The 19,822-nt window shown below is 43.1% G+C and overlaps 1 protein-coding gene across 1 annotated transcript in view; it reads right to left on the bottom strand.

Annotated features, from left to right (window-relative positions):
- The window catches only part of LOC146811785 (zymogen granule membrane protein 16-like), a 29,251-nt gene extending 9,796 nt beyond the window's left edge, over positions 1-19,455 (bottom strand). Inside the window, exons 1-2 of the mRNA XM_085618771.1 lie at positions 19,370-19,455; positions 1,640-1,695 (exon numbers count right to left, since the gene is read on the bottom strand). Coding sequence (XP_085474897.1) covers positions 1,640-1,694 — 55 coding nt within the window. The 5' untranslated portion in view covers position 1,695; positions 19,370-19,455. The remainder of the gene's footprint in view (positions 1-1,639; positions 1,696-19,369) is intronic.
- Positions 19,456-19,822: the final 367 nt, after the last annotated feature.

Raw genomic sequence — 19,822 nt, 5'->3', positions numbered from 1 at the left:
ATGGCAGCCGGCACCTATACCTCAGAACATAGATGGTCTCGAGAGAGAAGCGAAGACATACTGCGCGGCTGTTCCGTGTACCGCAGTTTTTTCTGTGTTTGAAGACAAGTAGTCCAATCATGGAATCTTTTTCCAGCCGGCTCCAGAAACGAAATCAGGAGCAATCATTCTTCATGCCCTAGTGCAATTTTCTAATATGGGCAGTCACAATCAGAAGGCTGCTTCTCGAGTAGATTTGCTGCCGCTCAAGTTAGATTTTCTACTCCAGCAGCAGCAAAATCAACTCGAACGGCTGTCCGCTCTTGCGCACCACATTGAGCCGTCTGTGCTGATTTTTCAGCATTGCTCTCACTAAATTGCAGCACGAGCACCGCAACGTGCATGTTTTCCACACGTTGGCGAAATCTCGTAGAGTTTTTATGTAACTCCGCAAGTTCTGCCCACCTCTACTGAAAACGGTGCAGACCGTTAATAACAGCAGTTAGAGCTGTGAAAATGCAGTGGACATATAGTACTACTTCGAGGTGCCAAAGGACATTCTTGCCGCTGCTGGTAGACCGCTTTAAGGACACTGTGCTGAGGCAGTCAAGTCAAAGATACTACCATCTGGAAGGGAGATAACTAGAGTGCGTACAGCATGTTGCTTAAGTTCTTACGTAGTTATTTATTGTAATGTATTTTGCTGTGGGTGTTTATAAAGTGTTCACCTATCCTGCAGGCCAGTGAAAGTCTGAGGTGCAAAGGGAGATCATTCTAGATTCGTGATCCATATGCTGAAAAAAGGTTGTTGACAGGTGTGTTTTTAGGTATTTTGTTCTTCCAACATGGTAAGTAGTGTGCTTTTTGTTGTGCATTTTCCAGCAGCGGCCCGTGCAGGTAATAGCGGTGGGGCCGAGTTGGGTGGGGGAATTCGACAGACGATGATGAGGGAAAATTAAATAAATAATTCATTTTCCCTCGTCGTCGTCTGTCGAAATCCCCCCACCCCACCACCCCACCGATCTTACCTGCATGGGCCGCGGCTGGCATTTTCCTTCCAATGCCAGTGTCGACTACAGAAGATAAACACCAGTACAGCCAGCCACTAAACTGCACTAAAAACACTAGCAGAATCGTTCATTCAGGTCCTAGGAAATTGCAGTTACCACGCAGTGCAGTAGGAAGTCCGAAAACAACGTACTAAAAATTTTAATTGACGCGGGTAATGCAAAAGGTTGTAAAACCCCTTTCACCAATCCAATACACATCATAAAGACAACCCAAAACCTAGATTAACTCAAATGGGTTTGCCAAGTAGGCCCCAAGATCCACCCACCCCATGGAATTCAACCACAGGGAAAACCCAACACCATTCACTACTCTATACTCACTACACTTGGTCAGGGCCTGTCAGCGAACTCCCATCACAGAACATCTCCAGTGTGCAAACCCATAACCTGAATTGAACGCGCTAAGAAGCCAAGTAATTTCATAAAGCGTTATAAATCAAAAACGCATAATATGAATTATTGAATTCCTGCAGTCCTTGAACTCCCTATTTTCCATAACACTCTGTCCCTGTCTTCTGCATTCGCCGAATTCCCTGTATGTCTGCGTGCTAGGAATTTCCTATTATTTTGAATGCCTCATGGGATCTTACCTGCATTGACGCAGAGAGTGGCGCACAGAAGGGCCAGTAATGTGATATATGCCATCCTGCAGGGAAAGAGAGGGAGAAAGCAAAGTAAGACAGGTTAGTGAACTGATGTTGCCATAAGTGAGACAATCACAGAAGAATCACAGAGGTACATAGGAAGGGCACTCACAAAACAGCAGCGTGCACAGGCAGTCAGCAGCACACACAAGGGGTCACAGAGTGCCTCACACAGGCCTTTACAGAACAAAGCAACAACCAAAGGAAATGATGGACGGAGTGTTGAACATTGCAAGCACTCACCCCCAGTCAACTGATCTGGGTTTAATCCATCACCGTTCTTTAGCCCACTCTGCCACCTCAGTTCAGACATAGCCATATGCAAATCAGTCTGACCCTGTGCCTAATGGGAACAGTCCAGCCCGAACTGCCAAGCCATGTCTTCCCTGGACCGGAAACAAGCTTCCTAGGACCGGTTTCTGGCATTAAAGCCGTCTTCAGCCAGGCTTGCTTGAATCCAGTGGCAAAGTGAGCAAGGGACTCACGTCTGAGCATACCCTGCCAACTTATGGCGAACAAAGGAACAACCAAAGGAAATGATGGATGGAGTGTTGAACATTGCAAGCACTCACCCCCAGTCAACTGATCTGGGTTTAATCCATCACCGTTCTTTAGCCCACTCTGCCACCCCAGTTCAGACATAGCCATATGCAAACATCCACACACAGTCATGTACTCAGAATTAAAAAAAAAAAATTTTTGAGTTCAAGAAAAGGTTTATTGGAAAGATTATTATGATCATGAAAAAACAATACTTCATATATGCAGTTATTTGTTAATAAATAAATACATGAAGGTGTAATAAAGAACAATAACGATATATAATATCCATTAAAATAGTAAAAGGATAATATAGAAGATGATATGAATACAAGCAAATGTTCACAGAAATAATAAATAACAGTACATGTCAAAAATACACAATTAAAATTAAAAAATATATATATAGATATATATATATATTATAGAAAATGATAAATTAAACATAATTATAAATAAACAATAGGAGGTCAAGGAGGCTTGGTCACTTCTTGTTGTGAGGGAGCATGTAAAGGAGTTTTCTTCACGATATCGTCTAGAAATTGTGTGAGTGGGCCCCAAAGGTGAGAACGTTTAGTAGCAAGAGAGATAGGATGAACGAGTGCTGTATCGAGGCGATGATTGTGACATACAGCATACCACCAAGCTAAATAGGACAATTTAGAGGAATCTTTCCAGTTTTTTTATATTTGCTGAAAAGCTACAGCTATTAACAAATCAATAAGTGGTAACTGTGATTGCCTTGTTTTCCGGTCCGGTGTTAAACTACCTTGGAAAATGTTTGTAGGGGAGAGTGGAATTGTGGTGTGAAATATAGTGTCGATTTGGTGCCAGACCTGTTTCCAAAATATAAAAACATGTGGACATGTGAAAAGCATATGATGGAGATCAGCGTGAACCTGGGAACATGTCCAGCAAATGTTGAGATTTGTGTTGTGTATTTTATGTAGGTATGTGGGAGTAAGAAACAATCTGTTGTAAATAAAGAAGAGTGTTTGTGTTGTGCTTGCCGCTCTGGATGATTTCCTAAGTTTCGTCCAAATTCTGTTCCAAAAAGAGATAGGCCAATTTGTTCCCAGATCGGATTCCCACGAGAGTTCCACTTTGGTTTTGTCTCGGATCTCAGGAGGTACCATTAAACGGGAATAAATGGTGGACGCCTTGGGGTTTATGTGCAAAAGGTTATGCCATGGGAAAAGGGGGTGGGAGGGTGAGGAAGGTGAAGATTTGAGTTTAGCATAAGTATCAAGTATTGCTTTCTGCAAGGTCAAAAATGTAGGTTTAAAGGAAGAAGGCAAATGATAAAGAGTTTGTAATTACGTAAATTGAATAGGTGCGCCCTGATCTAAAAATTGATGAACCCAGGGTAGACCTTTATTTCTCCAAGCCTTCCAAAATATAGGTTTCCTATTGAGAAGGATTTGTTTATTGTGCCAAATTGTGGAATTGAGAAAAGTGTATAAATTATGTACTACTAAGTGGGGTGCAGTTGATAGTAGTTTACAGGATTGCTTAATTATGGGAGTAGAGAGCTTTTGTGGTTTGCGAGTAAAGGAGAGATATTCCTGAAATGAAAAGGGAGCTAAAAACGAGGTCTCAAGATCCACCCAGAGAGGTTTATCTTCAGATTGATTAGTGATCCAATTTGATAGTTGTCTTAACTGAAAGCATTTAGCATTCCATAAAAAAGAAGTCAAAATAGAATTAATCTTTTGAAAGAAATTAGATGGAATGGAAAGTGGAATGTTAGAAAGGATATACAAAACTATCAGAGTCAACATCATTTTGATTGTGTCCAGACGACCCCACCAAGAAACATGAAGGGGATGCCATCTTGTGACCAAAGTTTTAAGTTTGGCAGAACATTTGTCTATGTTTAAAGAGATAGATGTCTTTATAGAGGGAGAGAACCAGATACCAAGATATTTTATATGTTTAGGGCTCCAAGTAAAGTTGGAGATCTTAAAATCATCCTTAAAGGTGTATTTGGTTAAGGGTAATATCTCACATTTTCCTCTATTCAGTTTATAGCCAGATACCAATCCATAGGCCTCCACCTCTCCCATGAAAAATGTAAGTGGAGATTGTGGTTTGGAGAAAAAAACTAAAATATCGCCAGCATATGCTGCCAGCTTAATTTGTTGAGGATCCGAGACAAAACCTGTGATTGAGTTATTCTGGCGTATTCTTGAGAGAAAGGGTTCTAAGGCCAAATTGAAAAGAAAAGGGGACAAGGGGCAGCCTTGGCGTACTCCTCGTTTAAGATTAAAGTAGGGGGAGATGAGGCCATTGGTAGATATGGCGGCCTTGGGCTCAGAGTAAAGTAGGGCTATTAAAGAAATGATTTTCGGTCCAAACCACTTGAGAGCGTGGAAGATAAAAGGCCAGTAAACCCTATCAAAGGCCTTTTCTGCATCTAACGCAATTGCCGCCAAGGAGTCTGGATAATATGATGATTTAGATAAAGTGTCAAAGAATAAGCGTGTATTGTCAGTGATGTTGCAACCTTTGACAAAACCTGAATGTTCTTTTCCAAGCAGCATGGGAAGATATGGTTCTAATCTTAGGGCTAGAGCTTTCGAGAAAATGTTATAATCTACGTTAACTAAGGATATAGGTCTATAATTCCTACAGTAACGTAAATCCTTATCAGCCTTTGGTATTAGACAGATCAAGGCTTCGGAAAAAGAGCCAGTGGAATTATTGGAAGAGATAAAGGAAGAAAGAAGAGTGTGTAAATGTGGGAGTAATAGATGAACAAAATGTAAATAAAATTCCACTGTGAAGCCGTCTGGGCCTGGGGCCTTGTCTTTTTTAAGAGTTTTTAAAGCATTTAACAATTCTGTTTGTGTAAATTCAGCTTCCAAAGAGGCTAAACCTAATTGGGGATTAATATGTTTTTGAATCGTGGAGAAATATTGGGATATGTCTGTATCTGAGGGTGTGTTTTCTGGTGTGTAAAGGGATTGATAGAAATGTACAAATTCTTGGAGTATACTTTGCTGAGGATTTCAGTAAGTATAGGGAGGCCAGTTCGGTAGTGGACTCGTTAAAAGCGATTTTTGCAGTGATGAGATCTTTAAGGGGGGTCCTTCGACTTGGAGGTGTGGAAGGAGTGCTCAAGTTTTTTAATCTTAGCAAGAAGTGTGTTATGTAATATGCGGGAAACTTTACGTTTATTTGACACAAATCTAATGATGAAATCCCAAGCGGTGGCCTTAAAGGCGTCCCACACTGTATGAAAGGAGACATCATTCATTAAATTAATGTGAAAAACTCAGAATTTAATTTATGTAAAACATTTACATTTAATTTAAAGAATGGAAAGGAAAAAAAAGATAAATACACAGATGAAAAATTAATGCAGACCCATTGCTAATGATTGTGAGTTCTCAGAATGTAATTTAAGTAAAACATTTAAACTTAATTTAAAGAATGGAAAGGTAAAAAAAAGATAAATACACAGATGAAAAATTAATGCAGACCCATTGCTAATGATTGTGATTGCTGGGTTTGCCAAATATCAAAGCTGTCTAGTTTTGTTTCCACCTCATGTCTCTTTATCACCATTCTCCAAATGTCTCCCTAACTCACGCCTACAGATTGATAAGCAACTCTGCATTCTCCCTTTGTCACCGTCTTCTTTTCTTTCATTTCCTCCTTTTTTCTCCATTTTCTGTTTTTCTCTTCTTCACTCTGAGTCAAAAGTCGAATAATGAAATAATAAGGCCCATTCCCCCCCCCAAAAACGTGTGTCAGTGCACACCATCTGCACCCACCGGCACTGTTTAAGCACTGGTCATGCATGTGGAGAGGTGTGGCGCAGCGGTCAGGGCAGCTGACTTTGGAGCACAGGGTTCACGGTTCGATCCCCGGTGGTAGCTCAGCTCAGCACCATGTGACTCTGGGCAATAGCTCACTTAATTTCCACAACGGCCCCCAGTGCCATGAGACCCATAAGGGTGAGTAGCTTGTGCTTTACAAAACGGACTTACATGTAGCAACCCGCACAATACAGCCAAAGACACAGGCAGTCACAGAGCAGCATGAAAACAGGCAGGCATGATCTAAGATCTTCTTGATTATGCCCAAAAGCTCTGTTGAGGCTGGCCTTTGGCGGCAGGCTATAAATGCACAGGACAGGAGTCCGAGCCAAGAGCTGCCGTGGGAAGTGTTTTAACACCAGCACCACAATGCATTGAGAGCAACTCACACCTCTAGGAGAGTTTCAGTCAGACAGGAGGGAGAGTGATTGACTGGTTTCCACTTAACCTCCCCAAGAAAATGTTTGAAAAAATGTGACCATGTGGCATATTTTACCCCATAGTTTTCAGATATATTGGGTAAAACGTCCGTAGTTGTAAAAGGCAGTTCTGACGTCGAACTTATAAAGCATTTCAGTAGTTCGGAACACTCTCAGCGCCAGCAAATCATAATGTTTCCACATTTGAGGGTGTGACGTTTACCACCATTTACCACCCATGTTATAGACAGGGCGCACTGTCTCCTTTAGCGCAGGACACAAACAGGGACAGTGCACCATAGTACAATGAATGCACTGTCTCAGGGCAGCCGCAAACCTGTGCCTGCTCTGGGAGCAGTGCGTTCAGTGAAATATGGAGGGACTGCCTATATGTCACTCCGTGTTTCACAGTGGAGGCAGTAGTGCAGCTAGCACAGGCGCTACATGTGCACCAGTGCCATCAGTATTACAGAAGGAACAGCCGTCTGTAATACAATAGCGCCCTGGGACGCACAAAGAAGGCACTCATGCTGGTGCACCACCAGGGCACGATGTATATTAGAACATTGGAATGTTGGAAGCTCCATTGAAAACAATGGAGTGCTCCGGGCATATAATGGCTGGTATAAGCCCGGAGCTCCAACATTCCAATGCTTCTTTGTTCACAGCTCTGGCTGTGAACAAAGACTTCAGGGAGCCTGAGGGGATTTGAATCCCCTCGCGCTCCCTGAAGGCTTTGTTTTGTTAGAACATTCTGCCCTCTAGTGGCAGAATGTTCTAATAGCCTTATAGCCCTTCGTAGCAGGGCTATACCAGCTTTTAAAGTCCCTCTGCTTTGTTAAAGTCCCTCGCCTTCGGATCGGGCCTAACGATGCAGCGGGCCTTTAACAGCCGGTATAGCCCGCTACGGCGGGCTATAAGGCTATATTAGAACATTGGAATGTTGGAAGCTCCATTGAAAACAATGGATTGCTCTGGGCTTATAATGGCTGGTATAAGCCCGGAGCTCCAACATTCCAATGCTTCTTTGTTCACAGCTCTGGCTGTGAACAAAGGCTTCAGGGAGCCTGAGGGGATTTCAATCCCCTTGCGCTCCCTGAAGGCTTCGTTTTATTTCTTAGAACATTCTGCCCTCTAGTGGCAGAATGTTCTAATAGCCTTATAGCCCTTCGTAGCAGGGCTATACCGGCTTTTAAAGTCCCTCTGCTTTGTTAAAGTCCCTCGCCTTCGGCTCGGGCCTTTAACGCTGAAGCGGGCCTTTAATAGCCGATTTAGCCCGCTACGGCGGGCTATAAGGCTATAATATGCCCCTGTGTTAAGAGCAACATTTTTCCATGCCTGTGGTGCTCCCTTCCTTGTTATGGAACACACAGTTAGGCTTCAGACCAGGCAGGGGGAAAGAAACAACCCTACTTAATGCAAGAGAGTGTTTATTGGAGACCACATACGAAGGGAAGGCAGTACCACTAGTGCTACCTGATCCATCCACCGCCTCCAACACTAGAAATCATGGGGTACTCTTTGTTAAGTGAAACCATTACATGATCTGTTGATAGCACGTGGGTAGGGGTTGGTCCTGCATGCCAGTGATCTTCAATTCATCGTTCTTTTCAATGGGAATATTCAACAAGTTCAAAAAAACTGAATTAAGCTATTAATATAGCTCCGACTTGGATGATGTCAGGTTGGCCTTAATAAAGAAAGCACTCAAAGAGTTGCTCATGGTGTTCAATGAAAATCTTCAGGTGTTCAGATGACGATAGGGTGCATTGATTGGCCTCAATATCACACAGAAAGCAAAGAGGCTTGAAATCTTGTTTGATTGGTTACTTAATCTTGAAAAACAGTCAATCTCACAAAAAAGTGTGCTTCCCTGCTGAGGGAACTTTTGAAACTTAGACCATTTTAGGTAGGAAAACACACGGTCACTAATACAAGAGTCCTTATTTGTTCTCAGACAGGTCACTGCGGTGCTTTTTCTAGGGTTTCCCAAAGAGTTTATTGCATGACTACAGAACCAGGCTGCTACTGTAGTATGAGGAGGTCCAAGATATGTGCTTACAACTTCTGTTCTGGAAAGGTTTACCTGGACACATATTGTCTGCGGATTGGACTTCCGGGTATTGATGTTTGTCCACAGAGCCATTTATCAGGCCTTCCAAGAGCTCTGGCAATTTCGTTGCCATTGGTATATACGAAGGAGGAGCCCCAGATCTATGGACGCAACATTGCTGATAGCCCCTGCTCAAAGAGAAGCATCCAGGCTGGCAGATGTCTACTGCAAAGCACCTTAGTGTGGAATTAACTTCAAATAAATATTAAAGAATCTTCTCATCTGGCAACCTTGAAAAAGAGTCTAAAATGAGGCTGCTTTATAGACCTTTAGCAGTGAGCTGAAGTTGTGCATACCGCATGCATACCTTTCTTGGCGCGATATGAATGTATGTACAAAGGTCACTCAGTCAGTTACAGAGCAAAATGCACGAAGCACCACAGAACAGCAAATAAACATGCAGTAAGGGCAGTGGCCAAGCAATCTTATGGCAGCACACAAAAGCAGGACAGGAGAATTAGATACAAATCACCCCCCGCCCATAACGAACACCGCCGAAGATCCATATTCCTAGTTGCCACTTTTGAAAATCAATTTTCAGAAACTTTGTATGGAGGTAAATAGGAGCATTTTGCTATACATGTCAAAAGTCCCACTGAACTGTATGGTTTCAGATACAAAAATAGTTACTATGTACCAAAAAGCAGAGCCTTCGATGTCCAAGAGGATTGGATGAGATGTGGGAGTTTTTTAGGCTAAAAGTGTACGTTTGAAGCACGCATAGAGCAGTAGTTTCAGCTCAGTGGGTTTCTACAAGACACAAAAAATCTGGGGGAAACAGCACCAGCCATTAGGGAGGTAGGTGATAATTATTATAATCAGTGACCTCACAGGAATTGATATTATAGGAAGTGGTAATCAGGGAGGTTGTAATGAATGCTCACACAAACATAAAATCATTACTACAACCACAAAATAAATACAAAGGTCAGAACATTTCTGAACATTATACATCTTACCTACAATTTTACTGACGTATTTAAATTACTACTAATTCTTGCAAAAGTATCATAACTACAGGAAGAAACAGATGAGCTTGTATAGCTTGAGATACAAGTATACGTAATATACATTCACTCTTATGTTATTGCGCCCTGGTAGTGTATAGTGCCACTGTGTAAATAGTCTGCGTAAATATAACTATCTAGCTAAGTAGATATGACTAGAAAGGATGATTGCCGCAGACTAATCTAGAGGTTTATTTAGATAAACAATGTCTGCTCTGGACTAACTAACACTACCTGTGTAAATAATATCTGATGTGGACATCAGGAAGATGGAAGGTAAGCAGGCCAGAAATAGCAAACAGTATGATTATGCATGCTTGCGAGCAGGCAAGTTAGAAATATTGAGAATGTTCTGATGCTAAACTTGGATTGACAAACGTTAGGAAGCGTGTGAAAAATGAAAAACAAATACTAAAGTACAGCAATTATCTATATGTGTGCATTTGTAAATAAAAACTATTTATTCGCGCCTAAAAAAAACTATTCAGAAAAAGGACATCTAATATTAAAAATAAAAAAATCTGCCTGCATGCAATTTTCAATTCCCAATTTATGCATGAAAAGAAAAATCCGCTTCCCCAGTCAGCTATTTGCAAATGAGTCAAAACGAAAGCTTCATGGAAAATATTCCAATTTGAAAGAGAGATCCAAATGTCTGATTGCAGATTGTTTGCAGTAAACGCTAAAAGTAAGTATATTAATGTATGCAAGTGGCTGGCAGTCCAAGCACATGAACCGCTCCGACTTCAAGAAAGCAGAAATACATTGGTACATAAAGAATCCTCAGGTACAGAACAATGATTTAATTTTGATCATTCTCACTCGATAGTACAGGGCTTCTTTATTCAAATCAATCCTATCAATTTCCAGTTTTTGGCATTGTAACAACATTTGTCTAAAACTACTTACACTAAATAACCGAAGTTGGGTTTATGAAAATGCAAAGGTTAACTGGTTATGACCAAAACGTAAATACATTCTGTCAAGTTCCTTGCAGTCATTTCCAGACAGTGCTTTAAAAAAGGTAAGCAATTCTGTGTGCTGCGGATACACAACTTCACACAGCCGATTCACCCCCAAACCATGGCACAAACTGAGCCTTAAACAAATGAAAGAGGGTGTGCACGAATGAGATAGTCCAATGAGCCAAAGTGTTGTAACTAAATGTCCTCTTTAATTCAAAATAAATTTGGGTTGATAAAGGAATGGTCAGCCAACGCGTTTCATTCCCTCAAGGGGAACTTCATCAGGGCTTGAATGAATGTATATGTTCTTGGAAATAAAACAAATCTTGAAAGCTTGGTGAAGTATAGTGTATTTCACATGTACTTCAGATTTTCGGCAGTCGCTAAAGCAGGATTCCTCGTATAGTGGCGTGTTCCTCAAACTGAGCCTTACATTAGCACGTCCAAATCTCGCTTTCCATGCTCTAGCCATAGAGCTCTGCCAAAAAGAGTGCGTGTGCATGAACCCAGAGGCAGCAACAGTAAGGTAAAATACAGGTGGCCTTTATGGATAAAAGCAGCTCTTACCTTATGAGAGACATGAGGCTGCCTCCTTTCTATCCTAAATGCTGGTCTAATGACCCCGATGGGGCTGTTTCTGATCAGAGTGATATTGGCCTGACACAAGTCTATCCTAAACCAATTAGAAAGGAGGATTTTGGAAGGCAGTCAGAATGTGTGGCCATGATTGTGTTGCCTCATCTGGAAGATAGGCCAATTACTGCCAAAAGAAAGTGTGTGGCTGCCTAGTCTTGGAGTGGTCAACAAAAGTCATCCATTTCATTCCATTCATGATGTTGAACCCAGCCTCTTGAATTCAAAGGCCGCAGTCCTGCCTTCAACAATACACTGCTTCTAAAACAGCAGAATGTTTCTCCTTTGGAAAATCATTTCTAGAGAAACTCCCGCCCTAGTTTATATCAGAGATGTACGTGTACTTTTATCATAAACTGCACCCTAAAGTTTTTAGAAACTGCACTCCTTGGTGGTAGCTGGCACCCATAACATTTATATCTAAAATCTAAATTGATCTCCAAAATATGCTAGAGAACAAAAGCTGTAAAAACGAGTTTTAGTTTACCAATTAGTTTGGACAAATCAATATGCAGTAGTTTCACGAGATGTTTTTTGCCAGGTCATAGAAGGGACTACTTAGGTGCCGATTCCGATCCTGGAAAAACCGGGTACGAACCGTCGGTCGGAGCGTTTTCTCCGTCCGACTCGTACCCAGGAAAAAAACCTTACAAACATGCAAGTACGATTCGTACGGAAACACCATTTCCGTACGAATCGGAAAAAACACCGACCGACTGTAAAAAGACATACCAATGTGATCCGGGACAGCGCCGACGTGACGTCCGGACGCATTCAGGCTGCGTTTCACGAACCAGGAAGTACGATTCGTACCAACAGCAGGCCGGACGGCAATATTTTTACGGCACACAAAAGTGCCGGAAAAGCGAAGTACGCCGCGATGCGAGCGGTACATACACGGGTGGGGGTACGCTCTGTACTTACACGGGTGGGGGTACGCTCCGTACTTACACGGGTGGGGGTTCAGCGCGTACTTACGGGGGCTGGGGGGGGCTCGGCGCGTACTTACAGGGGCTGGGTGGTTCCGCACATACTTACGGGGGCTTAGGGGGGGGGGTTCGGCGCGTATGCGGGCACATGTCTCCATGGTTGCTATAGAAGTTCGCTCCGTACGGTGTATTTCCATACGGTTGTACAATCGGATGCACGGTACGGATCGGACTTCAGTTTTCCGATTCGTACGGAAAATCTTCCGGGGAGGTGTCGGACACTTTTTCCGACCCCAGGACGTGTTGGGGAATTTTCCCAATGCGATTCGTATGGACTTTTTCCCATACAAATCGTACTTGGCAGTTTGTACGGTACTTGTACGATTTGTACGGAAAAAAATCCGGATACGATTCGTACGGGGAAAATGTTTCCAGGATCGGAATCGGCACCATAATGTCAGGTATTGTTTCTCAGTGAAGAAGGCAAAGGGAAAAGGTGGGTGCATTGGCATCAGAAGGGGGCTGTGGATCCTAATGCCAGTAAGTACAATGCTCCCATGCCTTCTCGTGTGGCAGTGAAAGCAGCCACAGTTCAGGTGAGGTGGGCTTATCAGCCTACGAGGCTCAGAGACGTTCCCTTTGATGCTCCTGTGATAGTTATGCCCTTGTCAGCTGATCTTACACTCAGAAGTGATGAACTGGAGGCAAATGTGGCTCAACGCAGTAGTAGGAGAGGCAGTGCTTACGAGGGAGCCTGCTTGCAGCCTTAGAAATACATTGCCGCTAATCTCAATGCAAATTACCCTTGTCCAAACATGCTACTATTCTCATAATCAACAAAAACACTCAATTGACACTTCCTCTGCTGCTACATCTTTCAACCTCTCGTTTACCTTTATTCTTCAAACTCCTATCACATATTATTTGACACTGTTCACCACCAGACACTTCTACACAAATGTCATCCTCTTGGAATATACTAAAAGACCCTAACATTGGTTGCTTCATACCTCAAACACAGACAGAGATTGGTTTCGTACCACCTTTCATATCCGCTCCTCACAACCAACACCGTGGTGTTCCTCAGAGGGTCCGTCCCCTCACCTCTCCCACTCAACATCTACCTATCCCACTTACCAGACAGGATCAAGTCGTTCAACCTTCCATGTTACAACTATGAAGATGATATGCAAATTATTCTTAAAATGTATGACCTAGGAGATCTCCACAAGTGAAGACTTACTGCCTGTCTCTGTGCATTACATACATGTATGACAATTAACCACATAACGCTTAACACCACAAAGATGTTGATCATGACCAGTGGACAGCGGCACAAACACCAGTGTACAGACAAATAACTATGGCAGCTTGATACCAAGCGATCTACAGCAAGAGACAAGAGAAATCTAGGCATAACCGAATATATGTTCTTACTACGCATTCCGTTGCAACGCATGCCTTTACCACGCATGCGTTACAACGGAATGATTTTTCTACGCATATCCTTTACCTCGATTATTCCTTTACCACACATTTTTTTGGGGGGGGGGCGGGGGAGACCCCCCCAAGCCCCCTTTTTTCTTTTTTTTGCCTTTTTCTCACGTCTTCGCTGACACTAAAAAAGGACTGAATCGGATGAGGAAGAAGACGTTCCGTTAAGACGTTGCTTGCGTGGTAAAGACGGTCGTGGAAGCAATACGCGTTGTAAAGACGTTTACGAGGTAAGTGTACCGTTGAAACGTAACGCGTAGAAAAGCCTTCGTGGTAAAGGCTGTTTCCCGGCATAACCATGGACTCTGATACATACCTTATACCACGTGCCAACGAGGTCAGAAGGAGGATCTTCTACTCAATGAAAACACTGCCCCATCTTCCCATACATTGTATACTAATACTGCAAGCTATCCTCACTCTTGTAATCCTGAAGCTCGACTATGTCAATAGGCAAAATATTGCTGTCCCCCGTTTCATTATATGCAAAGTTTAACAAATCCAAAACGCTGCATCAAGACTCCTCCTCTGCCTTGACCGCAGAGAAAACATGATGCCTGTTCTGCAAACACCCCCCTGGCTACCTGTAGCTAGAAGGTGAATGTTCTTTGCACTGTCTATAGAGTCTCCCAAGGAGACGCACCACTATTCCTGCAAATCAGAAATTACATTTAGACAATACAAGCAGAATACGACATTGTGCTCCAGGCTTGCAGCTCAGATCGTTATACCGCCTTACAATAAGAAATCCTTAGGAGGAACTGCTTTCTAAGTTCAAGCCGCCAAGCTCTGGTGGTCAATGCTAACTAAAATTATAAGCATCCATTTAAAGTTCAGAAGAGAGGTGAAAACATAATTATTCCCAAGATCATTACATCACCCGCTGGCCCAGGGACGCAACCCAGATATGCCCCTTTAATTAATACTAAAAGTACCTGCTGAAGACCCATAATCTGCCAAATTACATTTAGGACTCTTTTTGTAGATCCCCTAGACTACACAGACATGCTAAATGATATCCACTCTATCTCCTACCACTGACCACAAGATGGAGGGCAGTATCTCTAGTCTTTATGACTGTCCTCCTAGTATCAATGTGATATAATCCATGTCGCTATACAATATCATTCACCATCTCCTTACCTCATCCCTCATCAACAGGACAGGCATATCATGGATGAAAGGACCTATGCAACCCTGCTGGCTACTGGGGGACACAGATACAGGCTATACTAGTCAGCCTAAATAACCACTCCGTACTAACCAGAGAGGACTGCCAAGACCTAAGAGATTTGCCACAAATTTCTGGCTACCACAGGGATCTGATTTAGTCCACCCTGCAGGTCCCAAACAGTCATATACTCTGAGCACTGACATCCTAAAATGACGAAAAGGATAGCGATTAGGCAGCGTTTCTGGGAAAATCTCTTAATATGACATCTTATTACGGCAATCAGACAAAGGAGGACTGCCACATAGTCTATCGGGGTAGATCTCTGACTCTTTATCTACACTTATCGCCTCTCCCACATATATAAAACCACAGAGTGGAGAGGCTCCGGCCACAAGTAGAATAGGAAATTGGATTGAGAATGTAAAGGATAAACCATCTACACAATAAAGAGCCCTGCAGAGTTAATCCGAGCTGCCAGCATAACACAAACTATGAAAAGGCAGGTCTGTCCCTCACACTTCTACATCCATCACACCACTAAGCACTGCATCCCCTGACACAATAAACGCCACTCGGTGATCATCATTCATGCATAAAAATACTTCCCAGAAAGGCTCAAAGTAAAAACGATACCCTTCCAACCACACAGCCCTACAGTGTAGCCTGCTACCCACACCAATAGGCACTCCCGTACCCCACATTAGGGGAGTCTGCGCTGTACAAAGGTTTTAATAAATACATTGCAACACTAGACTGATCTCCACTCCATTCTCTCACCATTTCAATTTGTCTTTCATTCATCTCAGATCATGGTGAAGGTCAGTGCTGGAAATGAGGGGAGCGGATCGGGAATCCCTGATCCGGAAGCTGTTATGGATCCGGGCCAGAATCAATGAACATTTTTATTTTAGCCCGGTGCAAATTGCCAACACCAGGACACAGGTTTCTGCACTTAGTGAACTTTAAATTCAGAGCAGCAACCTGCAAGGGGTGAGTGGGGCCTCATTTTTCAGATCCATCTGGGCCCAACACAAATACCTTACTTAATGGGCCATCTCAACTCTTTTTGTTCAAGTCTTGACCTGGCATAGAGCTAGCTGGAGCCTAAAATCTTGATGCCAATGTCGTTGTGAAAACACATACAGTCAGCCTGTGATGTCACACGTCCTTGCACCAAACTTTACATTGGAGACGGGTTTTCGAGTTTTCTAGTGTCTGCAATGTAAGAATGTCAAATATATCTGTCTACAGGAGTATTTACACCAAGAATCATTTAGGCAGCAGTTACTTATACGTCCTTATCATTGTCCAAAGGGACCATTTTTAGCAACCAGTAGAATAATGAAAGATTGAGGAAAAGACCAGGACGGTTCTAAGCTTATGCCATGTAGTATGCATGCAGTTCCTTGATGCCAGTTCATAAGTCACTCAGCTATTGAATAAAGATTATAACTTATGAATTGCAGGTAATACAAAGATCAATTAATCAAAAGCAAAAACCCACTGAGCTGGCTACATGAAATACACATCTGTGACATGCATGTTCGCGTTATGCTTTGCAACAGGCACATTAGCCCTCCATGAAGTGCTGGCTTTTGGGTGGTACTGGGTGCCAAGCTGGAGGTAGGGTGGGTGGGCTGCCTTTTAAAATACCTTACAGGCGTAAAGGCACCTGCTGCAGTGTTCTCTGTGGGGCCAGTAATTTCCAGGCAATTATAAAAATATCAAGATGGTAATTGATGTATTTGCTGGATAGATTTTGACTCATATGATGAGGCAGTTAATGTGCCTGCCGCAAAACACAGATTTGTACTTTATGTGCATAGCCAAATAGGTTACTGGTTTTGTTACAAAGATCCTATTCTTACTTGCAGTTCATTTATTTTATTTTTATTTTATTTATTTGCACAGTTTTCTATAGCGCTGGCTAGACCCGGAGGTATCAGACTGCTTTACATGAGGATCAGCGAGTTACAGGTAACAAAATGATATCAATTGCAAGAGACCAGTATAGCCATAGGATAGAAACATGAGATTACACAATGATGTGTGTTATTAACGCATAAATTACATTCCTAATATAGCACAGTGAGCTATGAACTGGCATCAAGGAGCTGCATGCAAACTGTAAGGCTGAGGTTTGGAACTTTACAGTTTTTTCCCCTCAATCTTTTGTTATTTTAAGATTGCTAAAAAGAGTACATTTTGTGTGGTAATATATTTCTTTTAGCGCAGACTACCCCAATAGTTGTTACATTTCCAATCCTGACTTTGTGTTTCTCCAGACCACGCACACTTAACGTAAAATGCCTACCAGAATGGAGGATATATAAGTCCTACACCTTCTACCTGGTATTATCTTATGTAGTATTTCCTATGGGTTGATTTTCACATTTGTAATAGTCATTGTCTATCTATAGTGTGTGTGTGTGTGTGTGTGTGGGGGGGGCGTAAAGCATCAGGACATCTACACTGGGATGATTAGCGCTATAAAAGAAATTAAATAGATGTGAGAGTGGGACTGTAAAGAGATAAGGGGCATCGTTGGAGGGTGGTGGTCAGGAAATCTGTGGAGAAGGACGTCATTGGGGTGGTGACAACAAAGATTGTTGCGCCGGGTGCCACCAATGCTAAAGCCGGCCTGGACTCTGCAATTATTTGCTGAGTCAAACCTGTGACCAGACTGGATTCTTCTCCACCAAGTGCATTATTCACCAGAGTTGTCTACAGCTATTATACACAAGAAATTGCTGGGCCCCTAACGGTCCCTGCAGCAGGTACCTTAATTTAAAATATATTTTAAAATGCAGTCTGTTTATGACTAAATAATTAAGCCAGAATAGATTTACTGTCACATTTGTCCTTGCCGCCAAATTCTTTGGTGCAGAGTTTTAAACAAATAAGGCACAGATTTACTAACATTTGCACCCGGTTTGTGTTACTTTTGTAATGCACACCACCATGTGCAAAGTGTTGTGGTGGTATTTACTTTCCAATGCAACTCAAGATTTCCATTGGAAAGTTGCCCAAAGTAATGCAGAGTTGCTCTGTGACCTACTTTGGGTCCGGGGGACAATCCATGGGTGGCACATGGTGGTTCCCATGCAACCACCCATGGGTTTTGACATAGATCCCTATCTACTAACAATTGTTGACAGGAGTTGCGTTAGAACATCACGCCTCCTCATGGTAGGCGTCACAGAGGAGAAGTGTTTTACCCTCTCTATACTTTTCACACTTTGCCTTTTTATTGTATTGTACAGTACACATTCTAAAGTATTAAAACATAGTTTTTGCACTGAAGGCTCCCCTTTTTGATCAAAACATGGAGCAAGGATGTGTGCATTGCCGCATGGCAGCCTAAAGTGCACCAGAATGGGGAAGAGAAAGACAGCACCATATCTTAACAGATATGGCACTACTCTCCGTATGGCACAACGGAACACAAGACCTTTCCTTGCTTTGTTGTGTTGCATCTCATTCTAGTAAATTACGCCTTGATGTGTAAGTTGACTCTCATGCACCGCTCCTCATGACCCCACCCTCATGACTCCACCCAATTTCTACTGCCACTGCTTTATCCCAAATTTATGGGACCCCAGATCATTTGTTTTGTGCAGTTCCAGCAGTAGTAAGGGCTCTCGTTAATATCACCAATTCTTCTAGGGACAGATTTAGTAACCTTTCATGCAACACAGCAAGGCAACTTGCAGTGCTGCATTGCGTGAAACGGGAGAGCAGAAATGTGCCATATCCACTAAGATATAGTTCACTTTTGCTCTCTGGTGCACTTCAGGTAGCCTAGTGCCAACGCCGGCACGCTTGTGCCATGGTGCAAGGATGCCTGCATTAGAGGCAGGATTGTTTTTGTGCAAAAAGGGTTCCTTTCCTGCTCAAAAACAATCCGTAGAGGCATATATATTCCTCTTTCTATGCGTACTGCAGAATGCAACACACATGGAAAAAAGGATGCAACAATGAGAAATCAAGACATTTCTCCTCGTTACACCTTTCTCGGTTAGGTGCACCATTTTGGCGCACAACCAGGTTTACTGCATTTAGGAAATCTGGGTTTGTGTTTCCTACATGGTGGATGCATGGGAGCGCCCATTTTCCAGACATGGAACTCCTACTCAACGCAGTGTAACGTGCCAGGTGCTGCACAAGCGCAACATGCTGCCGTGAGGGACTTTGTTTTACAAAGCCAGGCAAGGTGACGCAAATCGGCCTTAGCGTGGCTTTGTAATCTTGACGAGCATTTTGCGTCATGACTGTGCCAAAAAAGTGGCCCATTCACGACAGAAATTGTTAATAAATGTGGTCCTTAATTTTTCGCACCATTCTTATGTTAACTCCTACCTTTCATAGATTGCCGATCATCTAAGCCTGCTATTGGTTAGTATTAGTGGGTGTTGCAGGTGGGGGTGGATTTAGGAGGGAGAAGGATGCACGGTAATGTTCCTTCAGATACAAGATAATGGCAGGTTGCATCCTGGCCTAGCAGCAGAAGGGGCAGTGCAAAAAAAAAAATCGAAGAACGGCGGTATGAGGGAAGGAGCTATAGAAGGGAATACTTACGTGTGGAGAAGCGCAGGGGCTGGTGAGATGCACGGAGACCTGCAGGGAGAATCACAGTTCAGCCGCCCTGGGGCCGCGTGTTTTATATTCACCCACGAGAGCTCCTCCCGCACTAAACGATGGGAGCCCCACCCGCTGGGTAAACTAAATGAAGATGTTAAAAATGAATTTATGGCGGATGGAACACGTCCAGCTCCGGAGGAGGGGACACGCCGAGTGATAAGACGCAAATATGGCCCTGATAAGACGCATCTTATCGCCGATCCCAGAGGCGGATGCTGGTAATAAATGCCACCAGGGTTCCGCCATGTTGGCCCCGAGGGCAGATAAGCTACCTACATTTGTTAGTGGGCGGGGTGGACCTGGGAGCAAGGGGATGAGGGATTCCCCGCGCACTGTACGACTAGTCAAGCTGTCTGCGGGCTAATGCACCTGCCCAGGGCCGGCTTTAGG

Source organism: Triturus cristatus, chromosome 7 (assembly GCF_964204655.1).
Source record: "Triturus cristatus chromosome 7, aTriCri1.1, whole genome shotgun sequence".
NCBI classification, from domain to species: Eukaryota; Metazoa; Chordata; class Amphibia; order Caudata; family Salamandridae; genus Triturus; species Triturus cristatus.
The sequence above is the reverse complement of the archived record's forward strand: the minus strand, read 5'-3'. Positions and strand labels throughout refer to the sequence as shown.